A 19,005-nucleotide genomic window follows, 5' to 3' on the forward strand; every position below is an offset into this window, starting at 1 on the left:
ACTTTTGTTTTGGATTTGTAATTTTTGGAAGGAATAGTTTTGTGGATGCTGTAGAAGAACAAACTGCACCATGTGGAATGATCCTCCAGGACCTCGTGATTTTTATTTACATACATACAATAAAAATAAAGTTGATTTGGTCTGCGGTAACACTGAAACTGGTTTTAAGGCAACAACACGCTGAGATGTTCCTAAATATACAACTACAGCCTGTTGGCAGGAAGTCAAGGCAAAAAAGCAGAACACAACAGGAAATCTACAGAATATGAAAAACATCTTTATTACAAATTCTTTTGTTTTTTTTAGTATCAAAAAGAAAAACAGAGGCCGCCTCTTCGCCCTCACGGCTCGTTGCCGTTGACGCTCTTGTGCTGCTCCACTCGGCTCCGGCGAAGCTCCTCCATGTGTTTAGCTCTGTGCCAGCTGTCTCTGGACAGAGACGTCTGTCCCAGGCTGAGGGACAACAACCTGCAGACAGAGACACAGTCCAACTCACACCGCCTCGGCCTCAGAGACAAAATGTTTCTTTCCTGCTGATTAACTCACCTCGCAACAACCAGCATCCTGTGGAGGTCATCAGCTGAGACACTCTGGGGGTCGTCCTTCCTCATGTCCACAAAGTCATCCTCAACTGACTGAGGACACCAGAGGACAGACGGTTAAAGGACAGACAGACAGGGGACAGAGGACAGACAGTTCAGGACTCACCTTGGTCACCTCATCAGAGATGCTGTAGTCCAGCAGCCGGGCCACGCTCAGGTAGAGGCGGAGTTTGTTGAGCTGAGCTGTGAGGGGGATGCTGCTCATATAGTCCTCCATGTGGGGGGGGGGCACCTGAGACTGAAGGTGGACCTGACAGTCCGACTGAAACATCAGAGAGACACGACATCAGGGAGTGTGTGTGTGTGTGTGGCGCTCTGCCCCTCCCTGGCGGACTGATAGACGCCTCCCTCAGGATTGTTCCTGCACTGCCGCCATGGCAACCCCTCAGCCCAACACACAAGAATAGCACACAGCACATTCTTCCAGCTGATCACAGCCGGGTGACACCCCAGCTGGGAGGGGGGGACGGAAACCTGACACCTCTTCATCAGGCGGGAGGGGGCAGGGCGGGGTTTTTATTTTATTGATTGATTGGCTGGCTATCTGTCCTCACCGGTAGCAGAGATCTCCCCTCAGACGCAATGAGCACGTTAATACTGCAGGAGAATTCCATCTGATGGTAGTTAAAGTCATAATCCACCTTCTGCCAGGAGATCAGGTTCCCCAGAGCCGTCACGTTACTCACACCTGCAACACAAACAGCAACACAACCTGAGTGCTGGGGGGGGGGGGCATTAACTGCAGTGTGTCTGCTCAGTGTCGCCCCCTGGCGGTGCCCCACCTGTTGGGTCGAGCTGCCCCGGCTCCAGCTGGGTCTCATCCAGGAACAGAGAGGTGTTGCTGGCCAGCTGCAGGACGCCACTCACTAGCCGGTTTGCCACGTAGTCCTTCTTTGGAACCAGACGCATCCGGTTCATGTTCTGGAGGCTCATTCCCAGATAGAACGACTGAGGAGGGGAGAAACACTGTGAACGTCTGTCGCTGTAACCAGAAAAAAGCCACACACTGACCGGAGGAGAGGCCACCCACAGAGGGGACGAGCTGCTGGATGATCCGGTACAGACGCTCCGTGAACGAGGCGGCTGTCGGGCAGCCGCTCAGGTTCAAAGTGAACTTCCCCAGAGGGAGAACGTCCCGCCGAGAATATCTGCAAAAAACAGGAACACATGTCAGAGTGGGAAGGTTCCTAAAGCTTCTCCTGAAGGTTGGACCTCCTCTGACACATACACTGTAGAAATGAGATGCAGGATGAGATACTCTGCAGCCAGAGCGTCTCCCAGAAGGACGTGGGTGAAGAACGAGAGCAGCTCCGTCCTGACAGAAGGCATGTCCCTCAGCGTCGAAGACAAAACTGAGGACAGACGACAGGAAGTTTAAATTACTTTCATTCATTTCCTACAACCAACCAACCATGGAAAAAAAACCACCTTAGATTTTTGATATCTTTCACTTGTAAAGATTTGACTTTGTTTTCGTGTTGTGTGAAGCAGAATGTGACTGTGTTGGACCAGCAGACTGCGTTGTTGGTTTGTCAGCTGCTGTTTTGTAATCTCTGCAGAAACCCTCATTCTCTCTCTAAAATCATGTGAGAGCTCATCGACCGGAGGGCTTCAGGAAATGATGATTTTTGACTTTTTCCAGCCTTTCTTTCTGCTCAGACAGTCTGTCTGGATACTTTATGAGGATTTCTGGCCTTTTTGAGTCAACAACACGTGTTCACAGAAGGAAAACAAACACTTGTGGCTTCCAGCAGTTAAAAAGCAGAATGTCTCTGTTTAGAAGACAAACTGTTGGACATCAAAACAACATCAGTTAGTTAGCAGATGAGCTGCAGCTGAGCTCATTGGCATCGGAGCTGCAGCTGCAGTGATGTAATAAGGATCCGAGTCTGGACATGGAAAAAGACAAATCTGAATCCATCACTGTCACGCTCCTCCTTACAGGCGCTGTTGTCCTCCAAGGGGACGGAGGGCAGCAGGGGGTTGTTGTGCCGCAGCATCTTGGCATACAGCATGTGGAGGCGAGGGACGAGCGAGGCGGGCGGGCTGTGCACTCTCTGCTCCTCCGCCGTCTCCATGGACTCGCTGGGGTCCAGGAAGGACGAGGAGGCGTCTCTGTGTGGACAGACCCAGAATGAGTGGACACGTCACAGAGGAGGGAAAAAAAATCAACCCAACAAACAAACGTGCCTTACTTCTCGTCGGCCAGAGCGCTGAGGGCGGGACTGACTGACAAGATCCCGTAGACCTCCAGCGTGTCGTTCAGTTTGAAGCTGTCCCAGTCCTCGTAGACCTGCAAACAACAAACATGGAAAAAAAACACAACAATGATGGAAGAGAGGCTATTAGCCCTGGACTTAAAAAAAACAACTCTGTCTTCAGAGCTGTTATTCCTCCTGATGGTTCTTCCTGTTTTGAATAAAGGCAGAACAGGGTGTGAAGAATGACCTTAAAAAAACTCACCTTCACTAAGCAGGAAGGGCCTTTCTCTCCTGGCAGCGGGAAGTTGAGGTCGAGATGAGAGGCCGACCCCACCTGGCTGGACGGCGCTTCAGTCTCCAGCCGCTTACAGTCGCCGTTTCCATGTTGATCTGCCGGACTGTGAGGACCTGAAACAAGAGGCCAAAGAGTCTGAGTTTAATTCATTCACAACAGAACAACCAGGGAGTGAACTCTAACTTGTGTAGAGTAACCCTAGAAGTTTCAATCAAAAAGTGCACAACTTGAAGTTAACCTTTTAAGAGCTCTGAATAAAAAGCTGAACTCCATTCACTGATTAAGGTCACGAGATGTGGCTGAAAACTTTACATAGATACTAAATGGACCTCATCATCTGATGAATTTGCATTCATGCAAAACATCCACAGGGGAAAGGGAAATGCGTCTCTTAAAACACTTTGATAAGCACTCAAACAGATGGTTGACTCTTCGGTTTTGCATGTTTTCTTATCTACCCTTTTCAGGAAGCACTGACCTGAATGAGGCTCTCTCTGTTTCTGCGGCTGAGTGTCCATGTCGTCGCCTTCATCGTCTTCCTCGTAGCTTCGTTTCTGTCTGCTCGGGGCGTACGAGGTGGAAGGAACCACCCTGGCTTGGCTGGAGCCAGCGTAGCTGTGCAACAGAGTTAAGGACAACTGGGGGGGGGGGGGCAGTACTGAGATATATATACACGCCCAATGACAGGTGATACAATGTGTGTCTAGCCATTTATCCATGCTCAGGATATGTCTTTCACCCAGGCGTTTTCTCCAGGGATTGGCACACAGTAGAAAGTCTGCCTCTCTGCAGTCACAGTGTTTCTGGAGTTATAATCCACCTGGAGGGAAATTCATGAGTCAGAATTCTCACTATTGTTGTGCATTACTGGTGCCTAATTTGACTGAGCAGCAGCTGACGTACCCCACATTCTGTCACGTCTCTGTACTTCCCACATCGCAGCTCCTGTAGATGGACAGACAGTGAAATCAGACGACGATGATGTGACATCTAGCATGTCATGATATGCAAACAGCTGCCAGCGGCGGAGCAGGAACCTACTTTAGTCTTTGTAGCCGGATCGGCGGTCTCGTACACTCCCATGTAGAACTCTGGGTCGAACATGTCCTGGATTAAACAACGAAACTTCACCAGGCTGTTGGGCTTCAGGTAGTGCAGAGGGACATCGTTCAAAGACGGGACCTGCAGCAAAACAAAGGCACAGCTGAAACCGGCTGAGACGCTGATGTCTTTCCAGGCATCTTAGAGTAGCTCAGAGCTGCTTTACCCAGGTATGAGCATCCTTCTCCTTCAGCCGATCCTTGAAGAACTCGACCGCTTTGGCCTCCCATTCTGAGCTCGGACCATTCTGGGATGATGCTAAATTAAAGCAAAAAAAAAAATAATAATAATCAACACATGCATCATTTCATTAGTGATAATTGTTGAGAGTATTAACTGATCAGATTATTTAGAACATTACATTTAACTAAATTACATCAACTTTACTGAGACATGGGACTTTAAGTGTTTCTGCGATAAACTGGAAAAATTATTCAGCTGGAATGAATTTCAATGTAACCTGAATTACATCATCTTTATTTATGTCACAGTGAGGATTTACAGTAATTACAGCTTTAAGGTATTTTATCCATTTTTAATAATCATATAAATAAACACAATCTTTCAAACACTCCGTTTTGGGCCATAAATGCATCATAAATCTACATCTGAGGTGCGTTCAAAGGAGTGAAACTTTAAAGGACTTCTGAACACTTCAAGGGTTCTTGAACGCAGCATGCTGCCTTCAAGTTCAAACCGCGCAGCGTGAAGGGGGAAGGGGGGGGGGGGGGACCCCTTTGTTTTATCTGCCCGAAATACGAGCGTGTGTTCCGGCAGCAGAAGGGCGGGCTTGTCGGTTAAAAGCCGAAGCGACTTGTTTGTGTTTTCGTTTGTTTGTTTTTGAGGAGTTGGATCAGAGTGTGACGGCCGGAGTTAGCATGGCAGTTAGCCATGAAGCTAACGAGCTAGGTCCGCCGTCAGACGGAGAAGTTCCGGTCCGGCTCTTACCGAATAGTCCCTGAACGACAGCCAGGGGTTCGTTGATCCAGTCTGGGGTGGAGGGCATCTTCGGCCGGCAGCAGCTGTACAGATTTCCCGGTAAGACCTCCGAGAAAACACCGGTTTGTTGACTTTGACCACACAAACAAACACACACACACACACACGGTCAGAGGAGTCAGGGCGGGAAATTTGCGTCAGCGGCGGAAGAGCTGAGGCGGTTCGTTTCCCTCACCAGGAGCTGCCGGCGAGCGGAGACATCGGTCCGGCCGCTCCACTGACGCCGGTTTGTGGCTGTTTGATTTTAATTTGAGGTCGGTGGAGTTGAGAGGAGAGAAAACAAAAAAAGGTTTTCTTGTTTTCATCTCATCTGAACGGATCAGACGTCACATTGTCTCTGCGGTCTGCAGGGGGCAGCACCGACAGACGCTGCCGGATTTTGTACCAACGAAGAAGTGAAGTTTCCCTCAGACTCCGGAGTTAATGGGAGTTTTATTTAAAGCTGTAGAATCAGAGATGGCAGGATTTATTTAAATCTGTAGAATCAGAGATGGCAGGTTTTAACTAAAGCTGTAGAATCAGAGGTGGCAGAATTCATCAGGTCTGATGTGGTTTAGACTGGTCTTTTAAATGTTTTCACGGAATCGCCAGCCTTTTCGGAATAACTAAAAAAAAAGTCAATAAATGCTTGTTTTATCATTTTATTGATTGATTTATTGACTTCAGTTAAATTTCCTTCGATCTTCGACGCGGAAGTCGAAGCTGAAACGAACTTCCGCCTTCGAATCATACGTTCCTGTGCGGCTTCCGTAGATCGCCAAACGACGTGCTGTGCTGTTCCTTTGTGTCATCACGTTGAGGACGCAATACGGAACCATCACATCCGGGTGGGCGGGGCTAAAGCGGCCAGCTCCGGTAGTGGCTACGTGTAAATCTGAGAAGATGGCAGATAGAAAAAACAACAATGTGGCTAATTCCGGCGCTAATTTACTGTTCAGCGCCGCTCCGGAGTTCAGCTTCAACCTGCCGTTCATGCCCGTGAGTCAGGCCGGAGGTCCGGCGGTGCTGTCAGGAGGTGAGGCGGGTGGGGAGTCCGAACGTTAGCTCCGTCATTAGCAGGCTAAGCTAGTTAGCCTGTTAGCTGGTGGTGCAGCTAACGGGCTGCTGTCAGCTGTTTATCTGCTGAAAAAAACAAAAACAAAACCGAAACTCAAAGAAAGTTCAGTCAGGTCTCTGTGGTGATGACACACACAGTGACAGGAAGAGCAGAACATAAAGTCACACTGTTATTAAAACAGTGCAGTGTTACAAAAAAGATGAAATTTGGTTAATGAGCTTTTGGTCTCTCTGTGATAATACAGTCCAGTGCAGTAGTTTGGATTCTGGATCTGGTCCAATGGGGTCGAGATACACTGAAATATAACTCATAATAGATAGAAACATCACTGTTTCCGTTACTTAGTGTCTGAGTGTTTCAGGTGTGTTGTAGGTGTGTAAGTTTTCCTCTGTGTTGACGTCCATCAGATGATTCCACTGATGTGGGAGAAGAAGACAGCTTCCTAGGTCAGACCTCTGGGAACGGACCACCCCCCTCCACATTTAACTACTTTGCCAGCCCTGTAACCAGCAGTGATCCATTTGCATCCATCGGCCAATCGCCATTTCCGCCTCCGGCCCTGTCAGCGGCTCTGACATCAGCAGGCCCAGTGTCTGTTCCCAGCAGCATCAGCATGGCTCCACCGCCAGCGGCAGGCTCACAGGTCAACGCCGCTCCTCCGGCGTTCAGCAGTGCCGTTTACCAGAGCCCCATGGGACGTCACACTCCACCTCCCGCCGCGATGACCCCACCACCTCCACAGATGCAGCCCCATAGTCATAACCCCTACAGACACACCCCCACCAGCAGCAGAGCCAGCCCATATATTCCAGCTCCAGAGATCCTGCCGCCAACTCACACACCTCAACAGAACCCGTACTCTCTCAGCTCTGCGCCACAGACATTCCAGCTGTCAGGACCCACATTCACAAAGGTACACACATCAAATTCAGTCAAACTTTATTAGTGCAGATCAAGGTAAAACATCAATATCACAACAACATAAGTCAACCAAATAAAATCTGAAAAATTAAAAGGCAGGCTGAAGAGGAAGGGTTTGATTTTACTTTTAAAAGTTTCCACACCTCCTGCTGCTCTCAGGTCCTCGTCTTGCTCTGGAACAACTGGCCCAAAGAGCCATAATGCTTTATATAGTGTGAACAGGTGGGACATATATGATGGTGCAAGAGCATTAAGTGCTTTAAAAACCCATCGACACTGTAATGTGTTCTCGCCCTCTTGTCCTGGTTTGCAGCAGAATTCTGAAATTGCTGAAGCTGTTTCAGAATATTTTTGTGCAGATCAGATAGATTAGTACAACAGTCAAGTCTGCTGGATGTAAAAGTATACATCAGTTTACCGGGGTCACTCAGAGAGAGAAGCAGTCACACTTCAACAAAAGGTTTCAGGTGATAAAACACAGATTTGGAAACGAGCCACACAAGAGCTCTAAAATGAAGATCTGAATATATGACAGCCTTCTTTCTCAGAGTTGTTTATTTTCTTCGTCAGATAATTGATGAACTTGTTAGATTAATGAGCACCAGCTACGTCCTAAATGCTATTGTTATTAAAGAGAAAGTTTATATTCAGGATTGTCTCTTTTCTATCTTCAGCCTCCTCCCATGCAGATTCAAGCACCTCCACCTGCAGCCACCACTGCTGGAGCGATGGTCCCTGCTGGTCCAATGATGGCATACAACTATAATGTCTACGAACCTGTTCAGCCTCACTGGTTCTACTGCAAACAGGTGGAGTCGAAAAGCATCTGGCTTCCTTTCAGTATCATTGACTCCCTTCAGCTGGAGGAGACGTACAACTCAGGTATGAAGACGCCTGAACCTCTACAGTGAATGTTTGCTGAGAGCTACATTAAAGCTGCTGTGGCCTTTTTTCTTCTTTTTGTTCCTCCAGTTCAGCCAGACCCAGAAAATGTGATTGTGCGAACAGATGGCGGGCGTTACGACGTGCAGCTCTACGACCGCAGGCGGACTGCAGTGTACTGGGAGGAGGAGCCTACGGAGGTCCGACGCTGCACCTGGTTCTTCAAAGGAGACACCGACAGTCGCTTCATCCCGTATTCTGAGGAGTTCAGCGACAAGCTTGAGGTTTGTTCACAAACCTTTTATTAGAGCGCTGCTTCCACTCAGAAATTTCTTTATAAGTTTATATATTAAATGTGTCCTTCGTCTTCACCCCCAGACAGAATATAAGAAAGCCGTATCGACCAACCAGTGGCACCGCAGACTGGAGTTCCCATCAGGAGAGACTATCGTCATGCACAATCCAAAGGTGAGTATTTCTCTGATTAGGGTTCAGTGGGATGATCACATCTCAACCATTTAATCAACGAATGGTGGTAATGGCTGTCTTTGCCCCCCCATCGTAGGTGATTGTGCAATTTCAGCCGTCTTCCATCCCAGATGAATGGGGCACGACTCCAGATGGGCAGACCCGGCCCCGAGTGGTGAAGAGAGGGATCGATGATGACCATGACGAAGTGCCTGATGGTACAAAAGCTCCTCTTTTAAAATGAAGTCATAAAGCGCAGGTTTTATTGTATAACATTAGACCCCCCCCATGTAATCTCAGTGATTCAGGCAGGAAGCTCATAAAATATGTCACACAGACGGTGTGTTTAAATAGAAATGAAACCATTTCACTTTCATCAGCTGTGTTGTGTAGATCTTTGCGGAATAATTCAGCACTTCATCGTGTTTCCCAGGCGAACTGCCCAAAGTGGATCATCTGGTGTTCATGGTTCATGGAATCGGTCCTGTGTGCGACCTCAGGTTTAGGAGCATGGTCGAGTGCGGTGAGTGCGGTGACAGTTTTGGATGCCTTGAGTGGGCGGGGCCTCCCTGGTGACATTCTTATGACTTCAAATCCTTCATGTTTCAGTGGACGACTTCCGTAACGTGTCCCTGAAGCTGCTGCACAGTCACTTTAAGAAATCGATGGATGAGCATGCCATCAGCAGGGTGGAGTTCCTGCCTGTCCAGTGGTACAAGGCTCTACACGGAGACGCCACGGGGGTGGACAGGTGAGGATTTAGTCCTGACTGAATTTTGACTTGTGCTCAAAATTTCTGGATATATTTTCCAGAAAGTTTAATCTGCAGACAAACAATCCCTCACGTTCAGAGATCCAAACTAATATATTGATATCATCATCAAAGAACTCTGTTTTCTCCTGAAAGGAGATTGCTCAGCTTTTGATGGGGACTAGTTTCAGCTGCTGATGAACACTTATTTGGATCTCTGATGAAAGCATTTCTAAAATAATAAAAATGTATTTAACTTATTAACTTATTTTATGAATTATTGTCTGATGTCTCTCTGTAGGAGGATAAAGAAGATCACCTTGCCCAGTACTGGACGCTTACGTCACTTTACAAATGAGACCCTGTTAGATGTGCTTTTCTACAACAGTCCCACTTACTGCCAGACCATCATGGACACGGTCGCTCTGGAGATTAACCGACTCTGCGCTCTGTTCATGAAGAGGAACCCTGACTACAGAGGAGGAATGTCTGTGGCGGGACACAGTTTAGGTATCAAACTGTTCAGAAGCTTCAGTAGCGTCTCTGGTGTCATTCTTCTGTTTTTCACGTGTTGCGTCATTTCCCTCCTTCGCCCTCGCAGGTTCCCTGATTCTCTTCGACCTGCTGTCCAATCAGAAGAACGGCTCTGGTGCTCTGGCCACACCTCTCATGCCGACTTCGAACGGAGACACTAAACAGGTCAGACACCTGTTCACTGAAGATGTGCAGCAACATCTGTGTGATCTGATATCCTGCTAATCAGATTTTCAAATGTAAAAAATAAATAAAGTTCCTCTACATCTGTGATTGTCCAATCAGGCACCAGCTCCTGTACCACAGAGCAACAACGCTGCCAGCCCGCCTCCTGTAGAAGAGGAGGCCAAAGAAGACGGAGAGGAGTTTGAGGATCTTTCTGCTGTGCTGGAGCATCTGGGCCTGTCTGAGTACAAGAGCACCTTTGATGAAGAGAAGATTGATATTGAATCTTTTGTACGTTTCATTCCTGTTAATGTGTCAAGAAAGCAGGTAGCAGATAGCAGGTCAGCTCCGCCTTCTCCTCCATTTATGCTTTCTACTGGCTGGAAAAACCAAGATGGCCGATGAATAACTTAAAAACTGTAAACATCATCTCACAGACCGACAAGTGACATCACTCAGTTCAGTTCAGAGTTGATTAAAGCTGAAATTAGATCTGATGAAGGTTGGATTTTAACCAGCAGCCTGACTGTCAGCATAAAGCACTTCTGCAGCAGCACCACAGGTGGGCAGTGTTCACTGAGCTCTGTTCCTGCTCTCCTTTCAGCTGATGTGCACCATTGAGGACCTGAAGGAGATGGGGATCCCCCTCGGCCCCAGGAAGAAGATCACCAAGTTTGTGAAAGAACGAGTGAATAGGCAGGTAGGTTTGTCTCTGGACGGTTTGTGCAGCTTGAAAATTGCTGGTGATGACGGACATCAGCCTTTTTTTTGTCTTTTCATGACGTCAGGCCGCCCGGGAGAAGAAGGCCGAGGTCAAAGAGGTCAGTCCGGCCGAAGCCCCGCCTGCAGCTGAAGCTCGTCCCGATCTCGCTGTGAAGAAGCTTCCTGTGGGCAGCACTTCAGTCCACGTCAACTACAATTACTTCGAAGTTGGTACTGGACAGGTAAACATAAAGAGGGCTCACGCTCCAGGTGTTCCAGATGTTGGCGTTCAGTAATAAGTTGTCCTGCAGGTGTCTGTGGTTTATCATGCTCTGGACTTTGAGCCAGTGAGTTTCTTCGCTCTGGGCTCTCCGATCGGGATGTTCCTGACAGTGCGGGGGCTCGAGAAGATTGAAGAGACGTATCAGCTGCCCACGTGCAAACGATTCTTCAATATCTACCATCCGGTATGTAGCTTCTACGGCTTCTACAGCTCCTGAAGCTTCCCTTAACGAGGAAATGTCATCTACACCAACACATTTGAGAGTTAAAGTCATAATCCCCTGAATTAAATAAGAAAAGTCTTATTTCTATTTATATTATTATACTTTCGCTCAGTTCAGTGTATTTATTGATCAATGTATTTAATATTGTCTAAAATGGCTTTGTGATTATTTTCAAGTAAAAGTAATGAAGAAATATATTTTATTACAGTCATATCTTCTTTGTTTTGTTAAAACTGTTTGCGTTAACACCAATATCTAAAAACCTAAATCACGTTTATGTGAAAAATGTGATTTTCTCTCTGATGGTTCGGTGCCTCTTTCAGCTGGACCCGGTGGCCTACAGGATCGAGCCCATGATACATCCGGACTTGGACTTGAAGCCTGTTCTGATCCCTCATCACAAAGGAAGGAAGAGGCTTCATCTGGGTAAACTTCTGCTGCCATGCTGCTTTTTGTCCACACGGCGTCCTCAGCACAGTCCTTGTAGGTCGTCCGACGGACAGGCAGAAAAAAAACCCATCAATAAGTAAAAATCTTTGTCAGGTAGAAATTTCAACTGATTGTTATATAAAGATCATTTAGAAAGAGCAAAAGTTTGGCACTTATTAATTATGAACATATCGACTCTTAAAGAAGTTACAACAGCTCCAAAAGTGTGCTGCAGTTTTGCTGATGGACACCAAACAGAGAATTCACGTTCCACTTCTTCCTCAGATCTTTTTACGGGTTCATTAAGATCCTGATGGTTTTAGTTCAAAGTTTGATATTTTTTAGAAGCAAACTCAAAGATGACCTCTTTATTCTGGTGTTTAATTCAGTTATTTATTTGTTATTTATAAGTATTCTTTGTTCTGTACTTTAATTCTATCATTTTATTTTTGGATTTATTCCCTTTCAGCGTTCCTACCTCGTTTGCTCACTTCCTGTTGTTGTTTTTTCTTACTGTGTGTAAACGATGGACGTGTCTGTGCTGCAGAGCTGAAGGAGTCTCTGTCCCGGATGGGATCAGACCTGAAACAGGGATTCATCAGCTCCCTGAAAACCGCCTGGCAGACGCTCAACGACTTCGCTCGCGCTCACACGTCGTCGGCCCAGCTTCAGGCTCAGCTGGCCATCGTGGCCAATCAGATTGAAGAGGAGGAGAAGCAGGCGGAGGAAGGTGAGCGTCCGAGACTCTTCTCCAGGTCTTTATTCCTTGATTGTCTGACATGACTCAGTTCCATCCTGATTCATCACAGAGCACAAAATCCCAGAAAGCCCCGAACCCCAGAAAGAGGAGGAGCCTCAGGTGAAGGTCGGGATGCTGAACGGAGGGAACCGAATCGACTACGTCCTGCAGGAGAAACCCATCGAGAGCTTCAACGAGTATCTGTTCGCCCTCCAGAGTCACCTCTGCTACTGGTAACGCACTTCCTGACATTCTGCCACTAAAGTCTAAATCAAGTCCAGCTCACAGCCTGGATTCAACATTTTAGCCGTCAATGTGAGAGAAAATTATTAATTTATCTAATTCAAAGTTGTAATTAGTCACTATTTCTGTTTAAAGGGTTAAAAATTGCCTTTTAGAAAAATCTCTTTGTGAAACAGTTTGATATCAAACGAATGTTTCTTCTGAAGTTCCCATTTTAACTGGTTTGTTCTTCTGCAGGCAATCTGAAGACACCGCTCTGCTGCTCCTCAAAGAAATCTACAGCAACATGGGGATCCATCCAGAGCAGATCACACATTAACACGGAAGTAAACGAGCTGAAAATGAGCCCTTCACCTTTTGGTTTATTTCATGTCAGTTCTGGATTTTTTTTTTTTTTCCCCCCTTCCCTCTCTCTCTCTTATTTTCTATTCATGTAGTTTATTGTACACAGATGAATAATACAATTGTATTATGCCATTTGTCTTAAATTAAGAAACATGCAAATGAGATAGTTGATTCAAACACATTTGACGAGTTTGATATAACATTTTTATAGTATAAATTATCAAAGTTTACTGAACATATGTATCATTACATCAACTGCAAACAGCAGAAATAACAAAGCAGCAGTCGATGCAGCTTTCTGGAGCTTTTATTTCATGGACAAAATGTCAAAATAAATCAATTCCTTGAACATTTTGTGTTTGAGTTGTTGTGAAATGAGAGATGATGTTTAGATATTTCACCTGCAGCTCGAGGAGACGTCAAGACTAGCTACGAAAAAATGTTTAAGTTGATTCAAAAATAATTACAGTCCGAGATGAGACGCAAAAAAACTATCAGTTTTCTTTTTGTGAGGAAAATAAAGCATTTCCTGCCCTGATCTACAGCTGCAACATCACGTTTTAACACGCCGGCAGCGACCTCAATGTTTCTGTCACTTAAAGCATGTAGGCACGTACGACAAAAGTTTTCAAGACACCTGTATGAAACAAAAGGAATATTTAGAAAAATTAGTGGCGGTAACATTCGATCTCAGCCCAGCGTTTCCACGGGCCGAGACGACGGTCTGTTATTTGGACTTTAATACTGCTCTTGATATCGTAGCTCGGACCGGAAACAGAACTTTCCTCGACGGACTCCGAAAACCATCAGAAGAACAAAGCAACTGACTCATCACTTCAAAAACACACAAAAGGTCCCTTTTTTTAACCACAATGCCAACTCATACAAATATATACACATAATACAAACAGAACAGAGCGGCTCTATAAACAACTAGCATACTGAATAAAGTGAGAAATTGCTTTTATCTAAAGAAACGTACTGGTTTTTCTTCTATTTTGAGAAAGTGCAGCTTGTTTCTGTTCTTCTTGTCAACATTAAGTGAATCATTTGTTCTCTCATTAAGATGTTAAAATAGACAATTTAAACACTGATGCTTCACTTTGTCTCATGTTTTGGAAGACAAATTATCAGTTTGAAGCAGGTACGATGATGACTAAAAGATTAATAACTGCATGTTCAGTCAGATGAAAACTAACAACCGGAATGCAGGAGATTTCAGTCCTGCATGTGGAACTTCTGCAGCAGGTTACATTTGCTTGTGTTTGATTCTGCTGTAGCTCGTCAGCAACTTATTTTACATTGACTGTTCGTTTTTTACATTCATTTGTCTACAGCTGTGCGGTGAAATGCAGAAGAATCCGTGTAAACATGTCTTAGCTGTAATAATGTCGGCACCTCTGCATCTCAGCGGTGGACGTCGCCGTTGACGCTCAGTCCTCGGTTTTGCTCTGAGTCTTGAAGGCCTGTTTGCGCAGGTGAGCCTCGATCTCCTCGCGGAAAACCAGCATGCCGAGGTGGGAGTGGGAGGCCTCGTTCATGGCTTTGGACTGGATGCACATGCGGTACTGCTCCGGCGTCAGCTCGTCCGCGCACTGCTTCTCGTGCCAAAGGTGGAAAAGGCTAGAGACCGGAGTCCTGATCACTATCAGGTCGCTCCGAAGATACTTCCTGTACAAGTGGACGTCTTCCACACCCCAACCTTTCACCTCCAGGTCAAACCCTCCTGGAGGAATAAAACCCGTTTACACTAACAAAATCTGTTTGTGACTGCTGTTTTTTTTTTTTTTGTAGAAATCATCAGGACTTACCAATATTTAGGAAGTCTGAGCGATACTGACACGTCATACCGAATCCAAAATCTCTCCAGAATCCAGCATCTTTTTTGTGAATCTATTTGAGAGAACATCATCACGTACATGTCGAATGAGGTTTCAGGAAAATAAAGACGCTGATCAGAGAACCTTACCAGTTGCAGTTCAGTGGCTGGAGCCAGCTCCAAGTTTCCGTAGACTATGGCAGGATTGTACAGACTGAACACCACCGGGTAGAAGACTTTCTTGTCTTTAAGCACAGAGACACGTTTCAGCCCAAATTCAGTCTATACATTTTAAGAATTTGATAAACAACACGGTGGAACTTACTCTGTGCAGCGTTGAGGCGACAGGTGTTGAGGAACTCCGGAGTAAAATGGATGTCGACATCACAGAAGAACATTAGGACGTCACCTTTCTTCCAGGCGTGGGCTCCGATGTCCAGACCGCGACCTCGAGAGAACTCCTCGTCCACCGGGATCAGAGTGTAATTGGAGAAACTCTCCTCACTGACAAAATGTTCACCCAAAAGTCAGACACAAAAAGCAGCAGGAGGAAACAAAAAGCCATCTTTCAGTAAGAAGACAAACCTGGACATTTTTTCCAAAGATGACCTCGCCTCCTGTAGACCTTCCTGCCCAAAATAAACCACGGTGAGATGGACTCGTCTGTCCTGCTGTATGCACACCTCCCTGGAAACATTCACACATATCACCCACTTGACAAATTTATTTGCGTCTAATTTCACAGCAAAGATGAAAAACTGGATCAACTTGCCAAGAACATGTTTCTACTCACCTGAAGTTGTGTAAGAACTGTGAGAAAGTTTCCACTCTGCCCGCCAGCGGCACAATGATGTTAATTATCATTCCTGATGTTTCTACAGATGTGCTCCTGACTTTCATCAAGGGACCAAAAGGCCTGAAGAGCGTCACATGGCGGAAGCTGCTGGAATCCTCTTTGGCAAAGAAGAGCTCGTAAAGTGTTCCTTTGTCTCGCTCCGTCCTGTACAGGCCTGCCAGACAGAAGAAAATACACTGAGAAGACGTCAAACGCGTGCCTGTCCAGCACTGTGTCGGGGTGGGGGAAGGTCTCACCCTCAGTAAAGTGGCCCTCCGTGTAGGTTTGCCTCTGCATCGGCATATCGTCCTCCACACCGTCCTCCTCGTCAGGGTTGTTGATAATATCCAGCGCAGCCTCGATGACCTCCACCAGCTCATCCCTGCGGTCTCTGCGAACAGGTTTCTCCTCCGGGTGCCGCGTCAGGCCCATCTCCAGCTGATACACCTTGGATGAGGTGAAGCTCTCGAAGGGCACCAGGGCGTACTCGCTGGGCAGGCGCGCCCCCGTAGTGACCTCAGCCTTGTCAATCTGAGAGTGTAGATACTCCAGCAGATCTCCCGGCTCTTGGTCTTTCGTCTCGGTCAGCCCATGTCCAGTCCCGGAGACCTCCTTCTTATCCTGCAGGAGCTTCAGCTTCTCGCTCATTTCCTGCAGCTCCTGCTTAAGCTGGGCGATCTGGCGCTTGAGGCTGGCAGCTCGGTTTAGATGGCGCTCCTCCTGCTCCTGCAGCAGGGCCTGGTAATACTCCTTCCCATAGGCCTCCCCCGACAGGCCGGGCAGAGCCAGGCTGACATCTGCCGGAGGGGTGCACTCCAGCAGGTAGGCGAACAGCAGCAGCACCAGCAGCAGGAAGAGCCCCAGGAACAGCCAGCGGACCCGGCCCTGGAGCGGCAACCCCCGCCTGGGCATCACGCTCACATACAAGCTATCGGGCCAAAGTCTGCATCACCTCCTGTGTGTTTCTGCACATCATCACACAGACCTGGAGGCTGCTTCAGTCATTTTACTGGGAAGGTCTCGGCTCTTGGCTCCAGTGAATCAGTGCCTTCATACATTGGTCCTGTTGGAGTCCTCTTCACAATCACCTGAGAAAAAAAAAGAACAAAAACACAAAAAAATCCTCAATGAGACAAAAAACAGTTTACTCTTCCGGAAGCCTGCTTTAAGTCTTAAAAAAACGGGTTTAACCACACAACAACAGTTAGCATCCACCCATTAACCAGCTATTTCCTCCAATAATTAGAAACCATTTTGTGAAAGAAACGTCTCCAAAGAGTCTCCGCTTTCTGCCAAGACTTTAAATAAAAAAAATCATTTCAATCGGAAGACGGAAAGGAAATAAGTCACAGGTTCACGGCTGTTAGCTCCCTGTTAATTCCCCATTAGTTTTCCATTAGCTTCCTGTTAGCTTCTTGCTAACAACAGTACACGCCAATCCATCTAGCGGCTAAAGGCTTACTTCCGCTTAAACAGTCTCCTCTTCAAAATAAAAGCGCATCCTGTCGAAACAGCTCGGAATAAACAGTGAAGCTCCAAAAAGGAAATGTTGCAGAACCAGAATAAAAAAGAGAGAAATGTTTAGAAAGAAAGAAGATGTTTTCTAACCTCTTCATCCGTTCTGACTGACCAAAGTTGCTCCATCTTTCCTCCACTCAACTAACACAACCACTTCTTGAAGGTCACACAAACCTCCAGTCTCAGTGCACAAAATAATCCAGCTCAGTCTCCCCAGACAAATGTTATGAAAACCTGAGATGGAAATTATTACTCCAATATTTCAAGAACCAATTTTAGTTGTCAAATTGTTTTTCTGCTTAGAAGGAAAAGTGAAGTCAGATAAAATGAAAATGTGAAAATGAGACGGGGCAAATCCTTCTGCCAAATACAAACAAACAAACACACACACACACACACACACACAAAAGGTATGTTGAGCTGGTGTTTACAGCATTTAAACTTTTTTAATTACAAAAAGAGGTACCAATAAATGACCTTGTACTTTCCTCTTTGGGATAGCTGGGGAAAAAACAAAAGTTAAAAAGGAAGTCATATGTGTACGATCTTTTTATACATTTCCTCCCAGAGCTTGAACTTCTGCAACACGTGACATGCAAAAAAAAAAAAAATCACTGCAGGTTTGGGCATTTCTCTGGATTACACTGTAACATCCATTTCATTCTGAGAAAAATTCCACAAACATCCTCAAGACGGACTTTGAACATACCAGAATTGCACTTCAGCTTTGTGGTCATTCAGTTGTTATTTATTTCCACTCACTTCTTCTATTTTTACATACTAATTGAGTGCTATCAGACATCGACCCCTCTTCACACTGTATCCTCTCCCCCCGGCGCCCCCCCACAGAAAAGTTTGCTCTCTGAGGGACTTGTCTTTATAACTCCAGACACACTTTGGTGTCGACCTGTCATCTATGTAAAGAGCCTGGATGTAACTCTGTTATATGAATAAATGTTATAAACATGTTGGTGTGAATGTCTCCTGTCTGAGAGCAGTAAACTCAGACTGCTCATTCATTCATCACACACTCATTATTTCCAGTGAGCTCACTTCACTAATAACTGGGTTATATGAGAGTAGTTCCCAGAAGGAATGACTCTCATTAAAATGATCTGGTCCGGTTTGACAGAGCAGAAACACATTAGACTGAATTGTTGCCTTTTTATGACATTAAACACAAATATCAGAGCAGAGGCCTTCATTTTTTCTGAACTCTGATATTTTTGTGATAAAAACTCTGTCAGAATGGAGAATCATTCTCTCATTTAAGTTATATTGTAGTTGTTTTGCCAATTTTTATGAGAAATGTGTGATTTCCAGCCTGCCTGTCTTTAAAATACGACACCCGGCGGTCACGTAATTTGAAAAGTCGGGGCCGGAAGTTAGCACGGTGCTGCTGCTAGCTTAGCGTCGCTCGGTGAGTCCCTTTGCCTTCGTGTCGCTTTTACGGCCGTTAAAGTTTCCGTTCGTCGGCTCTCATGTTCCCCGGGCCGCCGCTCACCTGTCCCCGTCTCCGTCCATCCCTGTCGGCCGGTTCCGCCGCCGGTTCGGTGTCCGACTGGCCGGAGCAGCTTCGGGTCCAGAATGCCACGGAGCACAGAGGCGAGGGGGAGTGACGGTACTTCCGGTCCGCACGCAGCCAATGACAGGGGTGGGAGGGGGGGTGACGTCATCGAACACGCCAAAGCGCCGTTTTCATAAAAACACAAAAACAATCATCAACTTTACCAAATTTTATTTTTCATTATTATTACCATAAAAATTAAAACTATGAAAGGGAGCAGGTGGTTTATCCAATGACGTCAGTAATTTAGTAGGTACAAGATGTTTCTAACTTTTTATTGGCTCCTTTATTATTATTATTATTATTATTATTATTATTATTATTAT

General features: G+C 46.1%; 3 protein-coding genes across 7 annotated transcripts; 1 reads left to right on the top strand and 2 right to left on the bottom strand.

Annotated features, from left to right (window-relative positions):
• Window positions 1-73: 73 nt before the first annotated feature.
• On the bottom strand, window positions 74-5,344 carry mcmbp (minichromosome maintenance complex binding protein). 4 transcript variants are annotated; one of them, XM_029520702.1, is made up of 16 exons: window positions 5,148-5,344; window positions 4,366-4,457; window positions 4,140-4,280; window positions 3,993-4,043; window positions 3,829-3,921; window positions 3,571-3,715; window positions 3,066-3,193; window positions 2,798-2,895; window positions 2,533-2,717; window positions 1,831-1,954; window positions 1,633-1,750; window positions 1,385-1,550; window positions 1,157-1,290; window positions 709-864; window positions 547-635; window positions 74-468 (listed from the first exon to the last, which is right to left on the bottom strand). In XM_029520702.1, exons 1-16 carry the CDS (start codon window positions 5,203-5,205, stop codon window positions 342-344), a joined length of 1,905 nt encoding a protein of 634 aa, XP_029376562.1. In that variant the 5' UTR covers window positions 5,206-5,344; the 3' UTR covers window positions 74-341. The 4 variants fall into 4 exon arrangements, with proteins under 4 accessions (XP_029376562.1, XP_029376560.1, XP_029376561.1 ...); XM_029520700.1 differs by having other exon boundaries at window positions 2,545-2,717; window positions 3,577-3,715; window positions 3,829-3,918; window positions 4,002-4,043; window positions 5,148-5,343; XM_029520701.1 differs by having other exon boundaries at window positions 2,545-2,717; window positions 5,148-5,343.
• Window positions 4,154-13,287, top strand: sec23ip (SEC23 interacting protein). 2 transcript variants are annotated; one of them, XM_029520698.1, is made up of 19 exons: window positions 4,154-4,369; window positions 5,045-5,237; window positions 6,663-7,168; window positions 7,851-8,058; window positions 8,149-8,342; window positions 8,437-8,526; window positions 8,624-8,744; window positions 8,960-9,049; window positions 9,136-9,277; window positions 9,579-9,787; window positions 9,879-9,976; window positions 10,097-10,267; window positions 10,581-10,676; window positions 10,765-10,920; window positions 10,990-11,145; window positions 11,508-11,610; window positions 12,161-12,343; window positions 12,423-12,585; window positions 12,833-13,287. In XM_029520698.1, exons 3-19 carry the CDS (start codon window positions 6,869-6,871, stop codon window positions 12,912-12,914), a joined length of 2,562 nt encoding a protein of 853 aa, XP_029376558.1. In that variant the 5' UTR covers window positions 4,154-4,369; window positions 5,045-5,237; window positions 6,663-6,868; the 3' UTR covers window positions 12,915-13,287. The 2 variants fall into 2 exon arrangements, with proteins under 2 accessions (XP_029376558.1, XP_029376556.1); XM_029520696.1 differs by lacking the exons at window positions 4,154-4,369; window positions 5,045-5,237 and adding an exon at window positions 5,913-6,213.
• csgalnact2 (chondroitin sulfate N-acetylgalactosaminyltransferase 2) lies at window positions 12,791-18,733 on the bottom strand. The gene is made up of 8 exons (XM_029520703.1): window positions 18,617-18,733; window positions 15,852-16,682; window positions 15,553-15,769; window positions 15,345-15,446; window positions 15,085-15,263; window positions 14,910-15,004; window positions 14,752-14,833; window positions 12,791-14,666 (listed from the first exon to the last, which is right to left on the bottom strand). The coding sequence occupies exons 2-8, from the start codon at window positions 16,504-16,506 to the stop codon at window positions 14,374-14,376; spliced, it is 1,623 nt and encodes a 540-aa protein (XP_029376563.1). The 5' UTR covers window positions 16,507-16,682; window positions 18,617-18,733; the 3' UTR covers window positions 12,791-14,373.
• Between the last annotated feature and the right edge of the window lie 272 nt (window positions 18,734-19,005).

This window comes from Echeneis naucrates, chromosome 15 (genome assembly GCF_900963305.1).
Source record: "Echeneis naucrates chromosome 15, fEcheNa1.1, whole genome shotgun sequence".
Classification (NCBI taxonomy): domain Eukaryota; kingdom Metazoa; phylum Chordata; class Actinopteri; order Carangiformes; family Echeneidae; genus Echeneis; species Echeneis naucrates.